At 39.9% G+C, this 18437-nt stretch overlaps 1 protein-coding gene across 1 annotated transcript in view; it reads right to left on the bottom strand.

Moving 5' to 3' along the window:
* Positions 1-18131, bottom strand: part of fgf11a (fibroblast growth factor 11a) — a gene marked incomplete at both ends in the record, with an annotated part of 134057 nt that extends 115926 nt beyond the window's left edge. The window contains one exon of the mRNA XM_079257410.1: positions 17939-18131. Coding sequence (XP_079113536.1) covers positions 17939-18131 — 193 coding nt within the window. The remainder of the gene's footprint in view (positions 1-17938) is intronic.
* Between the last annotated feature and the right edge of the window lie 306 nt (positions 18132-18437).

Here is an 18437-nt window from a genome sequence, read left to right as displayed (position 1 = left end):
TACTGCACCAGCTTTGTTTCATAGGTGCTAGTGTACCATTTGTGGTAAGTAATGGTTAAAAAAAAAACAAAAAAAAAAACATAGAAGACGGCACACATAGTACTTTTTGCATCCCTGCACCTGAGGCCACTAGATCCACTCGCAGATGAAAACATGTTTATATCTAGAGCAATTTTGGCCACTGACAACTACCATACATTCACAAATGTGCTTGGCTGTTGAAGTAATCTTTATGCCCATCTTTAACACCAGATGTTAGCAAAATTGTGACACGCTGTACCTTTAATACAACAAAACATGTGTATGACCTTAAAACTTCATGCTTCAGACTCATTTTAATGGCATACAGTCGATGCAGTTATAGCTGCCATTGCCCTGTTGCGTCCTTGGGTTGAGGAACTCCGTTTCACAACTTTCCAGCCCAGAGCATCACTTTACAGCTTCATCTCACTTCATGGCACTATTCTACATGCCAGCAACCACATACCAACACACTGGCTGTTTTTGATGCGCACCATGACTGATTCTACACTCAGGCAACATGTAATAACAAGAAAGACATAAATGATTGAGCAAGACAGAAGAGTGAAGTCGGCATCTGATTAGATTTTATTGGCTGGACAGAGCTGAGAGAAGAGGCAAGACGCAAGACAGATGATGAATTAGCCTTCAATAGGGACACCACAGTACCAACATCTGCTGATGTTCAGTCAAATGAGTCACAAATTGTAGTTGCTTGATTGTTTCTCTCAGCACATCTCTGTTGGTCCATTCTCAAGCTCCTGCATGAACCTTTGAAATCCATATTAAATACAGTAGCTATATTGGTTAAAAAAAGAAAAACTTTTACACTTTGGTCTAAATACAGTTGTATTTCCGATGAACCTACACACCAACGGTCTTTGTCAACACATCTGCTTTTCACATCTAGCTACCATCTCATCGCCTTGCATCTGACAGTACGATTACTTGCAATTCTTTCTCCATCTATAGCTGTTCCACATCCATTTGCTCCTGCTTTCAAACATTCCTGTTATCGTTCACTTAACATATCGCCATCACCCAGAGATAGAACTCTGCTACAAGACAATTTAAGTAAAAGGTATTTCCTAATTTAAGGAAATAAATAAAACAACTATATCAAAATATTTTTTTTTTTTAAAAATTGGAAACTGACTTGCAAGACAATTGCGTCACTGGAGACTTGATGAATGACAGAGTTCTTTCTATCTCAGTCTGACTCTCTCCATCTCTGTCCATCTCCACAAAATGGGATTCTAATTGCATGATAGATAATTTAATGGCGGTTGGGGAAAGCCCCCAGGTTAGCAGGAAACTCTTCTCATACGCAATCCAAGTCTCCTCTGAGACCAGACGTTTTCAGAGTATGTGCACTCTATGTTAACATTGTATGTGTGTATGTGTGATGTGGACATGTGCGTGTGTGTGTGTGTGTGTGTGTGTGTGTGTGTGTGGAGAGTGTGGAGGTTGCGCTCTGGCTTGTCTCCAGTCTTCCAGATTGATGGCACATTGAAGTGAAGGACACGTCACGCACCTGTGCTTGTGTAACACATGGGACCAGCTCACAGGTAGACAAGGTGCTGCAATCAACAAGACACACACACACACACACACACATATATACATATATAGATATAGATATAGATATAGATATAGATATAGATATATCTATATCTATATATATATGCATACATACAGTGTACCTCACTGTGACTGTATATGGTACATTTCTAGGCATTAACACCCTCAATCCTTACACAAACAACATGCTGTAGCCCCACTTTCAATATCTACACTTAACGCTTTCCAAAGCACACATCCTGCCTGAGGGAGTGTGTGAGTGTAACATACACTACGTCCTCTTTTATCGTTACTATGTGTGTATACGTATGTGCAGTCATTGTGAACATAAGCAATGTAAACTGCATGTCTGTTTCTGTAATTTGCAACACTGCTGTTCGGCAGTGTTTGCATTTCTATGCACGCATTGTGCGCCTGTCCATTATGTGGCTGCCTGAGATTTTGTATCTGCTCAGTGTCCGTACGATAACACAACGAGCTGTGCATGTGTCAGGGAAACACTGGCCTCTGCCATCTGTCTACAGATGCAGTTACATTATTCAATGTTTTGGTAAAGGCGCTTTAAGTACAGTAAATGTGGCATGAATAAATGATCCACATAGATATAAAGGTTTAATATGTCTATGTATGCATCAGATAAGTTTCATTTAAATGCTGCTGGGCAGACCATTTGGTCCAGTCCAGATATTGATATTCAAGCTTAAAAAGAAGAAATTAACGTGGATTTAACTGGTATTCCTCTTGCAAAAGACAATTAAGGACACAAGGAAAGATTTCCATTTAAAGCAGCTGCAGCCAAAAGACTTTGATGTTTCAATGTGCACATTATCCCCACCTGTAGTTAAATCATTTCATTTGGGTAATCCAGCTGTCATTTCTTTGTTTTGCTTTCACTAATGCATACATCACATATCAAGGCACCGTTTAAATTATATGTTTTGACTGAAATTAGATTATTTCATGTGAAAAGTTTACAAAAACATGAAGGTATGGAGTTGGGTCATACTCCCCATTCTTTAAATATTTATTTTTTCACAAATCACCACATTTTGATGCCTGATCGGGAGCTTGTTGCATCACCTGTCAATAGGCAGGGGTTGTCAAACCCCCAACATCAAGGGCTGCTATTATGCAGGTTTTAGCTGTTTCCCTGCTCCAACACACCTGAATCATGAATCATATCAAATGGATCCAGCAGCCTCCCGTCAACTTCTTCACAATGACCCATTAATTTTAGGTAGTAGAGAATGAACTTGGGAAAAAAAAGACTGAGTGAATTAAATGAAATGTGAAAAAAAAAAGTGCCAAAGTTGGATAAATCACAAATTAATAATGTTTCCTGGCACAATTTCCTATTGGCACAGCTGGTGCATCACTTATCACTGCAGAGGGATAACTGGCAATATGCTGCTATAGAGCAATTCATCATTATCAACATGGCTATGCCTATAAATGGCGAACCACTTTGGGCACTTTTCCCGCGTTATTTATACCCGTCATTTAGATCCCTATTTGAGGTTTTTGGCATGTCATTTTCCATTGCAACTAAAAACTACAAATGCGTTCCCTAATCTTGGCTGACGTGAATTTAAACGTAGACATGACAAGAAAGTAAATGTCCTTTACAGTGAAAAGTTATATTCTAATGAGAAGCACTGATTTTACATGGAAGACAGAGGCCAGCATGGCAGAATATGTGTAGAAATAGCTGCTCTTTGAAAAGTTACAGTGTAATTTAAAATCAAGATGGCAGCCATGGCGAGCCTGTGTGTTGGTTTGGATCTGAAAGTCATGTCTTTTCTTGTACTTCTTGGGGGTATGTTGTTGCTTTTTTCAACCCCATCATGATAATGAAGCGTTAGCTGGATTATGTAATTGTCTCAGTTGTTTGGATTGCCACTCAGTTTGACTTAAGTTTGAAGTAAAGGCCTACTGAGCCCCCCAGCCTGAGGCTGCAGCCCCCCATGAGCTTGCTTTCACGCACTTTTTCATAGTGTTTTTAAAAAAACAATTGGTTTATGTTACTTTTAATGAAGAAGCTAACAAAGAGCAGCTGCTCTCTTTCAAAAATAAAAAAAAGTCCAAGGCGACTGGACTTTTATTCAGCTGCAAAGTTACACAGTAGTGATGGGAAGTTTGGCTCTTTTCAAACATTTGGCATCCTAAAAACACAAAACTTTTTTTTTCTTATTTATCACAGACAGACTTGTTAATTGCAGCTTATGTACTCTTATAATATATTTGTTCAGTCCACAGTGTTGCAGTGTCCTGCATAACTATGATATCCACTGATGTGGGTATTTGACAAGTACACCACCCAGAGCCATTAGTTGCAGTATTCAGAGAAGTTTTCTCACAAAATATCCCAATATAACAGCATAGTGGCACTTCTCATGGTGCTCACTCTATACAAACATTTTACTATTTTACATATTAACTGTGCAACACTTTTTGTCCTTGTTATTTAATCTCAGTTATAAACTAACACCTTGTGCACCGTCAGCTCAAAAACTAAACCTCCCTTTGTCTGATCAAATACATTGTGTGTATTTCATTGACTATTTAAACAATTCTGGCAGGTTTACTCATTAAAACCAACCAACCATCTCAGTAATTTTACATAAAGTGTGTGAAGGCAGTGCATTCACACACATTGGTTTTATAGCTAAACAACTAGCATGAGGTCAGTGACAGCTCAAAGTGTGCAAAGGCTACAACTTTAGTCTGCTCTTTCAGTATACAGACAGAGACACAATGGCCTGTTTTGTACGCTGATCTGATGTGGTTCAGAACACCTGTCAGTAAATCCTACACCACCCTTGGGTGCCAATGCGTCTGTGATCAGAGTAAATTAACACGTAATCAGATACAGACGTAAGCAGAAAAGCATGCACACACATGCCGTCCGTCCCTCCCAAATAAGGCCGGATTGTTCTTGTGCTTCACTTGACAGCAGGTTCGAGGTGATGAGTGTGTGTGTGTGAAAGAGAGAGAAAGAGGTGAAGAAAACATATGATTTAATGAGTTGTCCTTTGGACAGTGTTACTTCAGTCAGGGACACTGTTGGGACTGAGAGAGATCACACTCTTCACGCGTGACCTAAGTGTCCTTATGGATGTGTTTGTGTTACTGTTGTGCCGTTGTGTGCCTCTATGTCTTGCTCTTGATCTTGCCAGCTTTCAAGCTGTGTCTTGAAAGTTGGGATACAGGAGACACGCGTGTCTCCTGTATCCCTCAACTGCAATCGCAATGTGACGCACGTCCCGCTCAGCTCTGCACGCAAACCATGCTGCAAATTGATTGCATATAAAATGCAAATGGTGGCTTTACTGTCCTCAGCATGTTAATATTGCAATTTAAACCGTGGGCTATGGATTAAAAGGGCAACACACTCTTTATGTGGGGCTTTTGTGACATTGACAAAGGCAAGGTTGGTGGTCGAGGGGGTAGAAGATGCTGACTTGAGTCACATCGGTCATTTGGTGCGTTGGCTTCCGAGGTGGTGATTCCCAGTGGAGTGGAAATTCTTTAGAAGATAAATGTAGACATGTTTCACTATGTGTGTGTGTGTGTGTGTGTGTGTGTGTGTGTGTGTGTGTGTGTGTGTGTGTGTGTGTGTGTGGTACAACCTCAGCTGGAGGTCATTTCAAGTGTAAAGTCACCAGATCTGAAGTCCTTCTGCCTCATTGCCCCGCTCTAATTACACATTGGCGTTCTCAGTGCCGCGCTGTCCCTTCCAGTGCCAAGAATGTGCCACATCGAGTCCGAGCGGCTCACCTCATTCCTACCAGGGCACCGCCGCCTTCATAAACCAAACGCCTCCACGTCAACACTCCCACACACAGTTCAGGCAGAAGCAAACCGAAACACAACTGGGAACGCACACATTCATGGACACGTCCTCCAGAAATATTCTGTTTTGCCAGATAATGATGATTGATGTCAATCCAAAAAAGCTCTGCAGCGAAACAAATGGTGGTTGGCTCCATAAATCAATTGTTTGGGAGGGGCGCCACTGAAAGTCCACATTGATCATTACCCAGGCCAAATGTTAGCATCTCCCAATCATTTATTCTGGGCACCATTTCATACACAACATCTGCTGCACTGGCAGCGACAGAGGGCGGAACCTGTAACAGACCAATGGAGGCAGTCAGCTGCTTCTGATGCACAGTATAAAACACATGGCGGTGTTTCTCTTCGGCGAAACTGAGGGTTAGTCGTCTGTAACTAACGAAGCCCGCAACAAAAGAAATAAAGGAGCTGGTAAACTTTAAATAAAAAAAAAAAAAAAGAAAAAAAAAAAAAGGATGTTTTAGACAATGTGGGGGTCAGACATGGAGGACAGACTGTAGAACGATGGACTGCTTGATATCCACAGTGAGAGCAAAGCTATCAAGTCGTTTCAGAGCCACTGATTTAATGAGGCGGTTTTAAACCTTTGCTATCGTGTAGTGGGTTAATTTACTGTGTTTTACAGTAATGCTGTTCATTTCTGCTCAGTTCTCACTCATTTTCTTACTGCCCTACAGAACCAGCGAGCAGGAACTACAGCAGCTCATTAGAAAAAGGTTTGGAAGTTATCAAGCTGAAGGGAAGGCAATAAAAGAGATTGTAGAAAGGTTATGCCGCTCATTTCTCTTGAGCTTAGGCTAACTTCATGTTAGCTTATACTGCGCAATGCTGCAATAGATTTTTGTCACTTTTTTTTTTATCTGTTATGCTTTGGATATTTAAGAAAAAGTGACTTCACTTTAAATGTACATGAAACTAAATGAACTCAGGTGTAAAGTTTCCATCCTGCATTACAAAGTTCAACACTAAATTTCAGATGTTGATCAACTCATCCACGATGTTTGTTTTAATAAGTGCTTTGCTCTTTCTTCATCTCAGTACTTTAAGTGGAAAAAAATAAGTGGTGGTACTCTCTTAATGACTTGCTGTCAGTTTGTCATGTAAATATGGGACAAAAACATGGCTGATACTTTTATGTAGATCTATAAATTGATCTATAGATTAATGGTTTTATTGCACAGAAATGACAAAGAACAAACACAGCAAGTTCTAAATCAAATCCACATTTGCCAAATTCAAAGTGCCATTGAGACACTTTTATGAACTCCAAGCTTCATTGCATGGACATTAAAAATAACATTAATGAGTAAATGCATAAACTAAAAGTTCATTAACACTTTTATGCGTGAATTAACAAAACAAAAAAGAAAAAAACAATGTAACATTTTTTAAATAGCGTATTTTACCTCTACAAACATGCAATGATACTTTTTTGTGATATTTAGAATTTTTTATTATTTATTTTAAGGTACTCTACAAAAGGGTAATAAAATAATATATAATTATAAATATACTATGGAAATCTTCTATAAAATATAGCTGTATCATTTTCTTTTCTCTTTCTTCTGTAATTATTTATTTTCCACTGAGTGGAAACATATTGGATGACTCATTAACATCCACTGAAGTGGTTTATTTACAAAAATGCCCTCCTCATTCATGAATAAAATATGTAAGAAAAAAAGCTTGTAAATAGGTGCCCACTACAGGGCCACTATGCACGAAAGGGTTACAATAAAAAAAGGTTATACATTTAGACTTATTTAGCTTATTACCAGACTAATTTAACAGTGTATTACCATTACTTTTCCTCTATGAAATATGTTTTTCACAGCATTAGGCCTGGTCCACAACACTTAGCAATATTATATTATCTTTAATCTAGAAATAATCTTCAAAAACTCAAAATACTGACCAGCCATACACATAGTTTGCAGCATCTGACCTTCATTGTCTGGTGTAGTAAATGACTGTTAAGTAGTACTACTGTCATCACTCAACTCTGCTTCAGTTCGTGTCCTCAAGCTCTTTTGGAGCCAGGCTAACATTACAGCCACCATGGCTTTATGTTTTCTCCGTCTTTTCTCTCATTCAAAGCACGTCCACTTCAATGTAAACACGGCGTGCACGTTGTGGGCGACAGCAAGCGTTCTGTGTGTAAACCAGTCTTAACAATACATTTCTTTTGAGGCGACTTTTTATTTTTTTAATAAAAATAAACAAATATAAGCTGTAATATGTGATGAAGTCGTAGGAGGGTATATTGATTGCTGAAGAAAGCCGGTAAAAGTCTCGGTATGCACCATATGCTGTAAAAAATTGTACCGGTAGGCAAAGGGATTGAATTTAAAAGTGCAGTTACTGCATACCGGTGCATAACGGCTAACTTAAGGCACTGCTTCAGCTCCAAAGGTGCAACAAGATGACCTGACTAAAAATGCCAGGATTTTTTCCTTATTCTGTGTTCCCATGATGAAAACGTGCAACAAACAGGCTGAATGAAAGAAAAAGGTATACGCTCCTCTGCTCACTGCATCATTTGGCCACCAAAACATGGAAAGCTGTCAAGCGATAGAACTTTAGCATCGATCATGATCCTTTCCAAAGTGTAAGTAAGTAGTTTTAAATCTGTCGGGAAACTGAAGCTCTTGACCCAAACAAAAAGTTACGCGTTAACACATATACAGCTTCAGTTTAACAGCAATCACGCTACTGTAATTGAGTAGTTTTTGGAAGTAATTTGTCATTTTTTATGTAGTCTTTAAAATGGTAATTTTACTTTTATTTAAGTACATTTTGACCCAAGTACCTTACTTTCAACAATTGAAACCTCCCCTATCAGTAAAACTTAAATCAACGTCATTGATTGTCCATCTCTGCTGCTAATCTACTTCAGTCATGATAGACGACCCCTGAAAAGAAAAACAAGCATGTGTGACTTTGTGTCGGCTGAATTCTTACTAATGAACTGTTTATTAAAAACAATGTTGGATTGCATTTATGACTCGTCCTTTGTTTAAATTCAATAATTGAAATTAAGTAGTTTACTCAAAGTTCAATCAAATTTAAATATGATTTTTAGATTTTTAGAGGGATACTTTTACTTTTAGTTGAGTAGAATTTAAGCAAAGTAAAGATACTTTAACTTAATAAAACTATTTTAGAACTTTTTTCCCCTACCCATGCAGTTTAGTTACCTATTTAACATAAAATGAAAGCAAAATGTAGATGTAGTGTATGGAAACGTAAGCACACTCCATGATTCAGCAGCTTGTAAAACCACCTTTACCAGCAGTAACTTAGACAAGTCATTTTCAACATGGCACTATTAGTCCCTCATATTCCACACAGTCTTCGCTACAACACTGCTTTAGGACATTCGTTTTGCTTTAAGCACACCTCTCTGCTGCTCTCAGCACAGAATCAATCAAGTTGAGGTTTGGACTATAATCTCGACTAAAGCCAAACTTTCATTTATTTTCTTTTCAGCCAGTTCGTTGTAGATTTGTTTCTGGGCTTGAGCTATTCGTCCTGCTTCATGACCCCGTTCCAGCCAAGCTTTAGCTGTCGAACGACCTCACACTTTACTCCAGATCACTTCAGAATACAGAAGAGTTCATTTTAAACTCAATGACTTGAAGGTTCCTAGATCCAATAGCTGCAAAATCAATCTAAATCCGAATCTAAGAGTCACTTTCTCTGAGCATTGCATCATCTGACCTTGCTGAGATGTCACATGACAGCGACCTGTGAACTAATTCCAATCCCTGACAGAGGAGGAGCACGTGAAGGATGGAACTTGAACCAGTCACACTTGAAGAAAGGTAAATTAAACCCCTAACACGCCTCCTAATTAGTTTTTCCAACAATTGTAGTTGTGAATTTTCTGCAGACCAACAGATTAGTAAATTTGCCATTAGGTGTGATTGACTGGGACTTCCACTCCTTGGAAAATTAGCAACTGTCTTGAAGGTTTTCCAGCTTTAAATAGTCTTTTTCACCATGAGAAAATGGAGATTGACTGATAACAGTGAGTGCTACACTAAGATCACTACTGCTAATGTCACTTTGGGGAAACATAGAATATGCTGATTTACTTCAAGTTGTTCTAAAGCCCTCCTCCCTCTTGGTATAAGTACGCAAGTCAATCTTTTCTTGTTGACAATACGTAACCTTGGTGTGCTTCTGCACTTCTCAACAACCACTTAGATACTTCTGACTGCTTGATTAACAGATAAAAGAAGACATAAATAGGCATAAAACATGCTACAGTGTAAATACTGAGCTCTGTTACACCCCTCTAATTTACTGACATGCTCATTAACATCATATTCGCAACTTGCATTCCCTCTTTATGTTGATAAACTATGCCATTCGTTTGCATTGGAAAATTAGTAGCGCCTGCACATCATTTCTAGGAGACAGAGTTGACATTAAATGTGGATCAATATTGCTCCTGATCCATTAACAGTAGAGGCAGACTTACGTAACGTGGCAGCACAATACACAGCATCGCCGTCATCGCGGCGTCCAGTCACTAACTGGCTGGCCCAAAGACAAGATGATTAGGCACAGTGGGGAAATATAGCGAGCGAAGAGAGACAGGAAGACATTGAGAGAGACAGTCATAGGAGTCCAGATGTCCTTGAGAAGATAAGTGTGTGTGTGGGGTGTGGAGGGTGACTGAGTGATCAAGGCTATGGCGGAGGGGAAGAAAGAGCAGTGAGACAGAGAGAGGAGGAGGAGAAAGCTGAGGGATTGAGAAGAACAAGAAGACAGGGATCGAGCTGATAAAAAAGAGGAGACAAACAGAGAGGAGGAGGGAAAATACAGTCCTGCGTGGCGTGTCCACAGTGTCCGCTCTATGAGGCAGTAAATCGCCTTGGTTTAATGTGTGCTCTCCAAACGCTGCCGCACTTTATTGATAAATCAGTCTGTGTTAATGAGAGGAGCTGATGTGGCCTGATGAATCATGACACAACAATGAGCTTCACACACACACACACACACACACACACACACACACACACACACATAAAACCTCCGCTTACACCCAATATGAGAGTCTGGATAGAGTGTGTGTGCTCAAAGCTGTCCCCCTGTTATCTGTTGTTTGTCACCAATACAAATGTGCACATATTTTCAAATACACACAAAGCAATTTGTTGTGGCGAGATGAGCACTTGGCCGCTGAGCTGCAGTAACAACTGCGAGTGTTTTTGTTGCCTGTTAACAGAAGAGAGGAGGGCTTCCACGAGCAGCAGGACCAGCAGCCAGTCAGAGGACAACACAAGCTATTTTGGTTTTGCTTTGATATCCAATAGGCGGCTTAACATCCTCATTAGATCATATCAGCCACGCACACACACACACACACACACACACACACACACACACACACGTACACAGACACACAACACTGGGTGAAATTATCTCTCTCCTACACTCTCTTGCTAAATTATCCTGAAATCTCATCATTTGTTTGCGTTCGTGTCGGCTGATTTATTAGTTTGTGTGAAAGCGAGTGGGTGTGTTTTTCTGTTTGCATCGTTGTCAGTGTGTATGTGTGAGTGTGTGTGTGTGTGTGTGTGTGTGTGTGTGTTGGTAATTCTTGATATGCGTACCAGTTTTTGTTGTTTTTATTTATTTACTTTTTTGCAGGACAAGATGACCTTGTTATAAGCTGAGTGGGCTGTAGTGCTGGAGCATCATTAGTATGGGTTAGGTGAGGGTTAGAGAGTGTGCATGTGTGTGTGCGTGTAGGTGTGTGTGTGTGTGTGCGTGTAGGTGAGAGTGTGACATAGTGGGGAGAAATGGGGGATGACAGTATAAGAGAGACGGTATAGCAGGAAGGTATGTGGGTCAAGCAGGGACACACAAACACATCACTACGGCCATCAGTCACTTAGAAACAGGCACGCAACAAATGTTTCAGGACACACACACACACACACACACACAAACACACACGTCTTTTATTACACCTCCGCCTCTCTTACAATAGCATCAAATGGCCTTCAACAGTACACAGGGAACCCGAACAATCCAGTCACAATGCAGTGACGCACAAACACACAGTGTTTCATGCATGATAACATCTACACACACACAAACACACTCAGTGGAAAGTATTGGCTGGAAAAATGAATGACCAGAGTTTTAAACCAGAACAAAAGAGCACATTGTATGGGCTGATACATGAATGTCTCGAGGTTTAAAAGGGGACATGATATTATGTAACTAATAACATGTTCTGCGAAAATATTTGAATGCATTAATCCATCCATCACCTGTTTCTATCACTGAATGGTCTAATGAAGGCAGTCTATGTGGAGTGCTGCTATAGAAGAGAGGCAGGGTACACTTTGACAGGGTCCCAGTTTATTAGAGGGCAAAAACAGTCAACAAATTAGTCAGACTCAAATGTTCCTTGGGAAAATTTACTACTTTGTTTTTTTTCTGATCAAGTGGAAAATGCTATTTTGTTACTGAATGCATCATCTCTAGATACAACTGTTCATCAAATATATGCAAAATTCTTGTTGGTAGCTCCTAAAAACTTAAATTAGGTGCAAAAGAATGTTTTCAATTTAGTATTTATGTTTTTAACCTCCTGTGACGGACTGGTGACCTGTCCAGGGTGTACCCTACCTCTCAGTCAATGATTCCTGGCATAGGCTCCAGCTTCCCGGTGACCCTGAATTGGACAAAGAACTGTAAAAATGGATGAATTATTTCAGCCTCCCTTTCCACAGTGCTGGCCAATCAAACATACAATTTACTTTAAAAGCTTACCTAAAATGATGATCAATGACAAGGCTGGGGAAATGGTTTCTCAATTTGTTGTTTAATCATGAAATCTCAGAAGCATAATTTTGATATGAGAATATATCATTTTGGGGCTGCACAGTGGCATAGTGGTTAGTAAAGTGATCTGACAGCAAAAAGGTTGCTGGTTCAAAGCCTGGGGAGGTTCAGATGGTGGCCTTTCTGTGTGGAGTTGGCCTGCTCTCCTTATTGTGGGTTCCCGCTAGGTACTCCGGCTTCCTCCCACCGTCCAAAGACACGTTTGTTAGGTTAATTGGTTGCTTTAAATTGTCCCTAACACTGAGTGTTAGCATAAGTGGTTGTTTGCCTGTCTGTGTTAGCCCTGTGATGGACGGGTGAGCTGTCCAGGGTGTACCCTGCTTTTCGCCAAATGATTGCTGGGAAAGGCTCAAGCTTCCCAGAGACTCTTAATTGGACTATGGATGGATGGAAAATCTTGATTTTTGTCACAGTTTGTTGAAGATGAGGAAGACAGGGGGGAAGACAGATGTGGAATATAAAAGATTTAAAAAAAAAAAAAAAAAAAAAAAACCCGAAGGTGCTGCACAGGCAGAATAGTTAAGAAATAAAAAGGACGAAAAACCAAGACTGACAGAAACAAAGTAAAGATAACACTCAGGAAATTACATAGACGGAACTGAATAAAGGAAGCAAAGAGCAAATATGCACCGAGGTGAATTAACAAGGAACAGGAGAAGCAAGTAAACAGGATACTGAAAGGGATTAAACCTACAAAATAAAACAGGAAACCAGGAACATCATTGGGATGGTTTTAACATGTATTGTACCAATCACCATTAAATAAGAATAAAAGAAACTTCATGCAATGAAAATTATGTGGCACCATTAATGAAAAAAAAACATGTGAAGCCAAAGACCATTGCTGGTAAAAGATTTTGTAGGACAACAGAATATTATACATACAGATTTTTCACTTTGTTATACAGTTTAAATACATATATCTTTGTTTAAAGGCATATACCTAATCAATACCAGCTGTCTGTAGATACACTTCACAATAGGGAAAATGAGGAACTTGGGATGGCTGCCAGTCAAGTATCTTCTCTCAGTTTGATGTGTGATAGTCTGACCTTGGTGTACTGGGTGTGTTAAAGTGAGCTCTCGTTCTATTTACTGTACACTCTTTCATATGGAAATGATGTGCTTCATGAGAGGTTGAAATAAGACGAATAAAAGGGAACATCATTTAAAAATCCCAGAGGAGGAAATTATAAATCACTGTATGGACTACAGTTTACATTCACTAATTGTACTTTGTTTACAAATTCCTTTTGTAGCTTGAGGTTGTAGGACACAGCTCAATCATGCAGTTGCAAAAAGAAAAGTACAGTAAAATCAGTACTTTAAAAGGAAAATTGACTTTTTGACACATTTTAACCATTACATACGTTTCATTAAAACTTTATGAAACTGCATTATTTCATGAGAAAATACTCTTATATTTAGTCCAGTAATACTTAGTTTAGTCTCTCCCCTTTAAGGCTTGTATATAAGGACTTAAACTGAGTGTGATCTGCGTTACATAACCTAGAAGCAAACTGTGTAAACTACCATTGTTGCTTCCCACGTACATGTGGATGTCTCTGTTTCTGACATTGGCATTAACAAAGATGGGACAATAAATTTGAGCTGTATGTGAGTGTGAGATTTCTACGCAATAAAAATCAAAGACCATTATTTTCGTTTCAGCGCAGCAACTTCAACACATTGCCCTGCGATGGACTGGCGAGCTGTCCAGGGTGTACTCTGTCTTTCGCCCAAAGACAGCTGGGATAGGCTCCAGCTTCCCCGCGGCCCTTAATCGGATTAAGTGGTTAGGATGATAAATTAAATAAATGAATGAACTTCATATGAACAACATAACATAAAACCCTTTGTCTTGAAAGATTTCTGTGACTTTTAGGTGGACACCACAACATCCTAAAAAACCAAAACTAAGTATAGCTGGAGGTTCGTTGAAGCTAGTTTATTATTGTATAAAGCATTTTGTGCTACTTTATAAATAAAACTTTGTTCACCAAATCTAATCAAATCAAAGACCATAAAAAACCTAAATGTACAAGACAGTTTACAAGTGGTACAGTGTTAGCAGATAGCTTTCTGTTCCCCACTGCTGGTAAATCTTTAAACCTATGACATAAGTGTGATCTTTATGCATTGATGATGCAGAACATTTCACTGCCTACCTTGGGAGTTGCTGATTTGGTCATGGCAGTGCATAAATATATCTTGTATTTGTTTTAAGCTAAATGTAGGTTAAAATAAGATGATATATATACATATATAATATACATACATATACATAAATACACACACACATCCCATAAGGTCATTTATCTGGTAAAATGACCTTATGGTCATACTGCTTATAATAATGTTGATACTGATGCAGAAGTGCTCATTTTAGTGGCATTTTCTTCCTGCTGCTTTTAGAGGCAAGACTCTAAGACCATTATGGGCTACATTTAAAATGGTATAGGGATGCATTAGTGAACATGTCAAACTGAGAAGTCATCCTTAATGCTCAATATCATGTGCACGTCTTTGGAGCAACATATGCTGCCTTTCAGATTGTTAATTTTTACTTTCTGGACATATTTCTGCCATTAAACTAGCATGGCTGCACAGTGAAAGAATTTCAGTGACAAAACCCACTGGAGGCATTTTCTATGTTGTGAAAAGATAAATAGGATAAAGGAGACCCTAAATGTATATTAAAAAAGTATTTTCTTTTAATAAAACAACAAACAGTTTCCTCAGTTCTTGCAAAGCGCTGATAAAAAAAAATAAAAAAATCCTGTCACATTGTTATTGAAATGTTGTGTAAAAATGTCAAAATGATCATTTGTATAATACAAACAATATTGATTTAAATAAATTTGAAAATGTACAATTTTCAGTCAAACATAACACGAAAGTAGTCTTTAAGTCTTTTGCAAAGATCCTTCACAGCCATCTTTTCAATTTTTTGGTTGTAAAATCATGCAGTCACTGTCAAGTCTCACATGTGTATCTTATATTATTATAAATTATAAATCCGTTAAACGTTGTTGTGCTGGAATAAAACATGTGTCAGGTTACCACCGTCAAAGGAAAACAGTGCAAGATTATGATTCAAGAAAGGGAAACACATTTCTAAGCTTGTAGAAACCAGTAAAAACAACACAGGCAATTGGAAGCAAAGTGAAGGCAAACTGTAAGCAGGCCACTCTGAAGTTCTGCCAGGAGGAAGAGGAGGAGGAGGAAGAGGAGGAGGTGGAGGACAGAGCTTGAGAATATTCTAGTCGTTTATTCCTGGCCAAGGGTCAACTGTGGCCTCAGGCTGAAGCTCGGAGAGGTAGAGAAACTCGCACAATATGAAGCTGCACACCAGCATACAGCAGCTAGCGCATGCACTCATGTCCGGGGGTCACTGGTGTCCTGCTTATGCCGCACACACACATTCCTCAAGGGAATGATGAAGATGCACAATGCCACACTCAGTACTTAACACAGACCCTTGTAAATCACCAACTGAAATGGCGGCGCTGGTAATGCATCTGTAACCACAGCGTCCATACCTTGTCCCATGATTACCATAATAAATCCATAAGAGAGCAAGAAGCAGCGATGCTGTTAGGATGAAAATGGCTTCAAACAATGAGCATTACGCACACGTGGCCTTTTCCCAAAGAGCTGGCGCTGCCACGGTCTGTCCAACATATTTTACAACCATAATTACAATATAGAGAGCAGCCGCCTCCACGGCAGCTGCCGGTTCCACGTTAGAGGTTCCCCACGTAATTATCATGATGAACTTGGCACGCTGAGGCAATAAATATCACAGAACACACACTTGCACTTACACAAGGTGGAAGAGGACACACACTGTACATGGAAGAGCAGGCAAGAAGAAGAGAGAACAGGGGTGTCATCACATGCGCAATAGCGAGGACGGAACGAGCACATACAGACAGCTTTCAAGCCAGTTCCTCAGTAAAACAATGGATGCAAATTGGGTTTTGCTTTATGTTTTTAGAGAGAGCATTTGGCACAAGTTTCAAAAATTGCAGTCAGTGGTTTCTCCCACGTTTGCCCTATTAGAGCTCAGGATTGTCACATGGTAAAACAGAAAAGTGAGGTCCACAACATGAAGCATCATTTATGGGAGGGGGGATCTTAAAGGTGACTTACAAACTCCTGGGGTGTTTTAATGTACCTGGCCATGCTCAATATCAGCCTGCAATACCGCAGGCATGCATGAGGCCTTTCATCTTTTAGGGCTTTTTTCCCCTAACAGTTTATCCAGGTGTTTTCATCTTCATCTTATGCCTTAGGATGGCTTGGATGCAAGTGTTTTAGTCACCTCTCCTTTGATTTTAAGGCAAGCCATGATGTTTCCACTACCAACTTCCTTTTTTATGCCTAAACCTAACCACCCAATATCTTAAAACCAATGGAAAGTTTAATATAAATGTAACCACAATTAATTTTTGCACCACACGGAACAGACTTGAGTCAGTCAGATGATATCAAGTCTGTAACTTCCCTAATGAACGTACCAAATGAAATGGTTTTTCCCTCTTGAAACTGATAATTGCTTTTTCACAAAATCTCTTGTGACTACGGGATTTGCTCAAACCAAAGGTCTGCAAAATATTCACATTTTTATGTACTTGTACTTTAGGAGAGTTCTGCAACTTTCTTATTTTTTTTATTTTTGTAATGATTGATGTGCCTCAGTCAAAACCATTTCTGTCTCATGAACCTCTGGTTTGCTGATAAGATATAGCGAAAAGAGAAAAACAAAGATTTTCAGAAAAGTTGGAGTTAAACAAAAACTCTTGCTTTTGAAAGTAGGAATTGTTTGAGAATATGGTTTGTAGACTCTGGGAGTTCCTTCATTTTCCAGTCCTGCCTCTCAATGTCTAAATTTAGAAATGCCTTTATGAACAGATCCAAAAGCTTTTCACTGAGTACTCACAACTTCTAAACAATTGCATTTCTCCAAGGATAACCTCACTCTACCAGAGATCAGCTTCCACTGTCTCAGTTAGCTTCACTGAACAATTTTAAAATCACTTTTCACACCCAAAAACACAAGCGAAATTAGGTCACACTGTCTTTCAACCACACTGGAGACTGCACAAAGACAGTAATGGCCTTCAGAATCACAAATGAGTCACCTCTTGACATTTTTAATACCACAGTAAATCACAAAATATACGAGCCAAATTCACTGTGTGCTTGCAGACTGCCACCCTGTGTGCGTGTGTTGACATGTGTTTCGACAAAGTCATCTCTAGAGTCACAACACATTTTCCATGGTGCCTGTAGTTGCTGTTACAGAACTGTGTGCGCATTAAGATGGAATTTATTCCACTTCCTGTGCAACATCTGCTGCCAACAGGACATGTTATGTTCTGCTACTGTGGCCAGATTGGCTGGGATGTTTTCCAAATTCAGATTAAGCCCTGAACTCCGAAATTAAAGGCTGTGGATGTTCTTTATTGCGGCTTTACAGTTTAGGATTAATCTGTAGTCTGGCAAGAGTACCATCTAAAACCAGTAAGCTAGGGCAGGCCCAGTAACAGGATGTAGAGATGAGAGAAATTAGAAGAGATCAGAAAGAGAAAGGCCTCTTAGAACTCACCCGGTCTTTTTTCCATTTTTCTCCCTCGACTGCCACATAGTCGAACCTTTGATATTAATATGAGGATTTGCTTCTGGCAGAGCGACTTGTTGCTCTTTGGGCAGGGCTTGCGCTTGCTGGCAATCTGCCGGTTTGCTTGGGGGTCCTTGACCTCCCTGCGCTGGCGAATAAGGGAGCTGGCAAGAGCGGCCATCTTCCCAGCGCTGACCCTGCCGCCGCCTCACCAGCCTTTGGCGGCTCGGTGGCACCCAGGTGTTGGGGGGTACCGTGGGCAACCCCCCTGCCCACTCACCCAGGGCGACGGAGCACCGCTGAGGGAAGGGTGCAGAGCGGAGGAGGGGCCTTCTGAGGATGGTCCGGAGTGATGAGTAGATAACGGAAAAGGAGAAAGAGGGTGGGAGGGAGATGAGCAGGTACAGAAAAGAAGGGCGGATCCTTCAAAAGCCCACCCAAATTTAACAACTGCTGCTGGGAGACGTTTTGGTTGGTATTTTCTTTC

This window comes from Telmatherina bonti, assembly GCF_933228915.1.
Source record: "Telmatherina bonti genome assembly, chromosome: 18".
Classification (NCBI taxonomy): domain Eukaryota; kingdom Metazoa; phylum Chordata; class Actinopteri; order Atheriniformes; family Telmatherinidae; genus Telmatherina; species Telmatherina bonti.
This window is presented reverse-complemented; position numbering and strand designations above follow the sequence as displayed.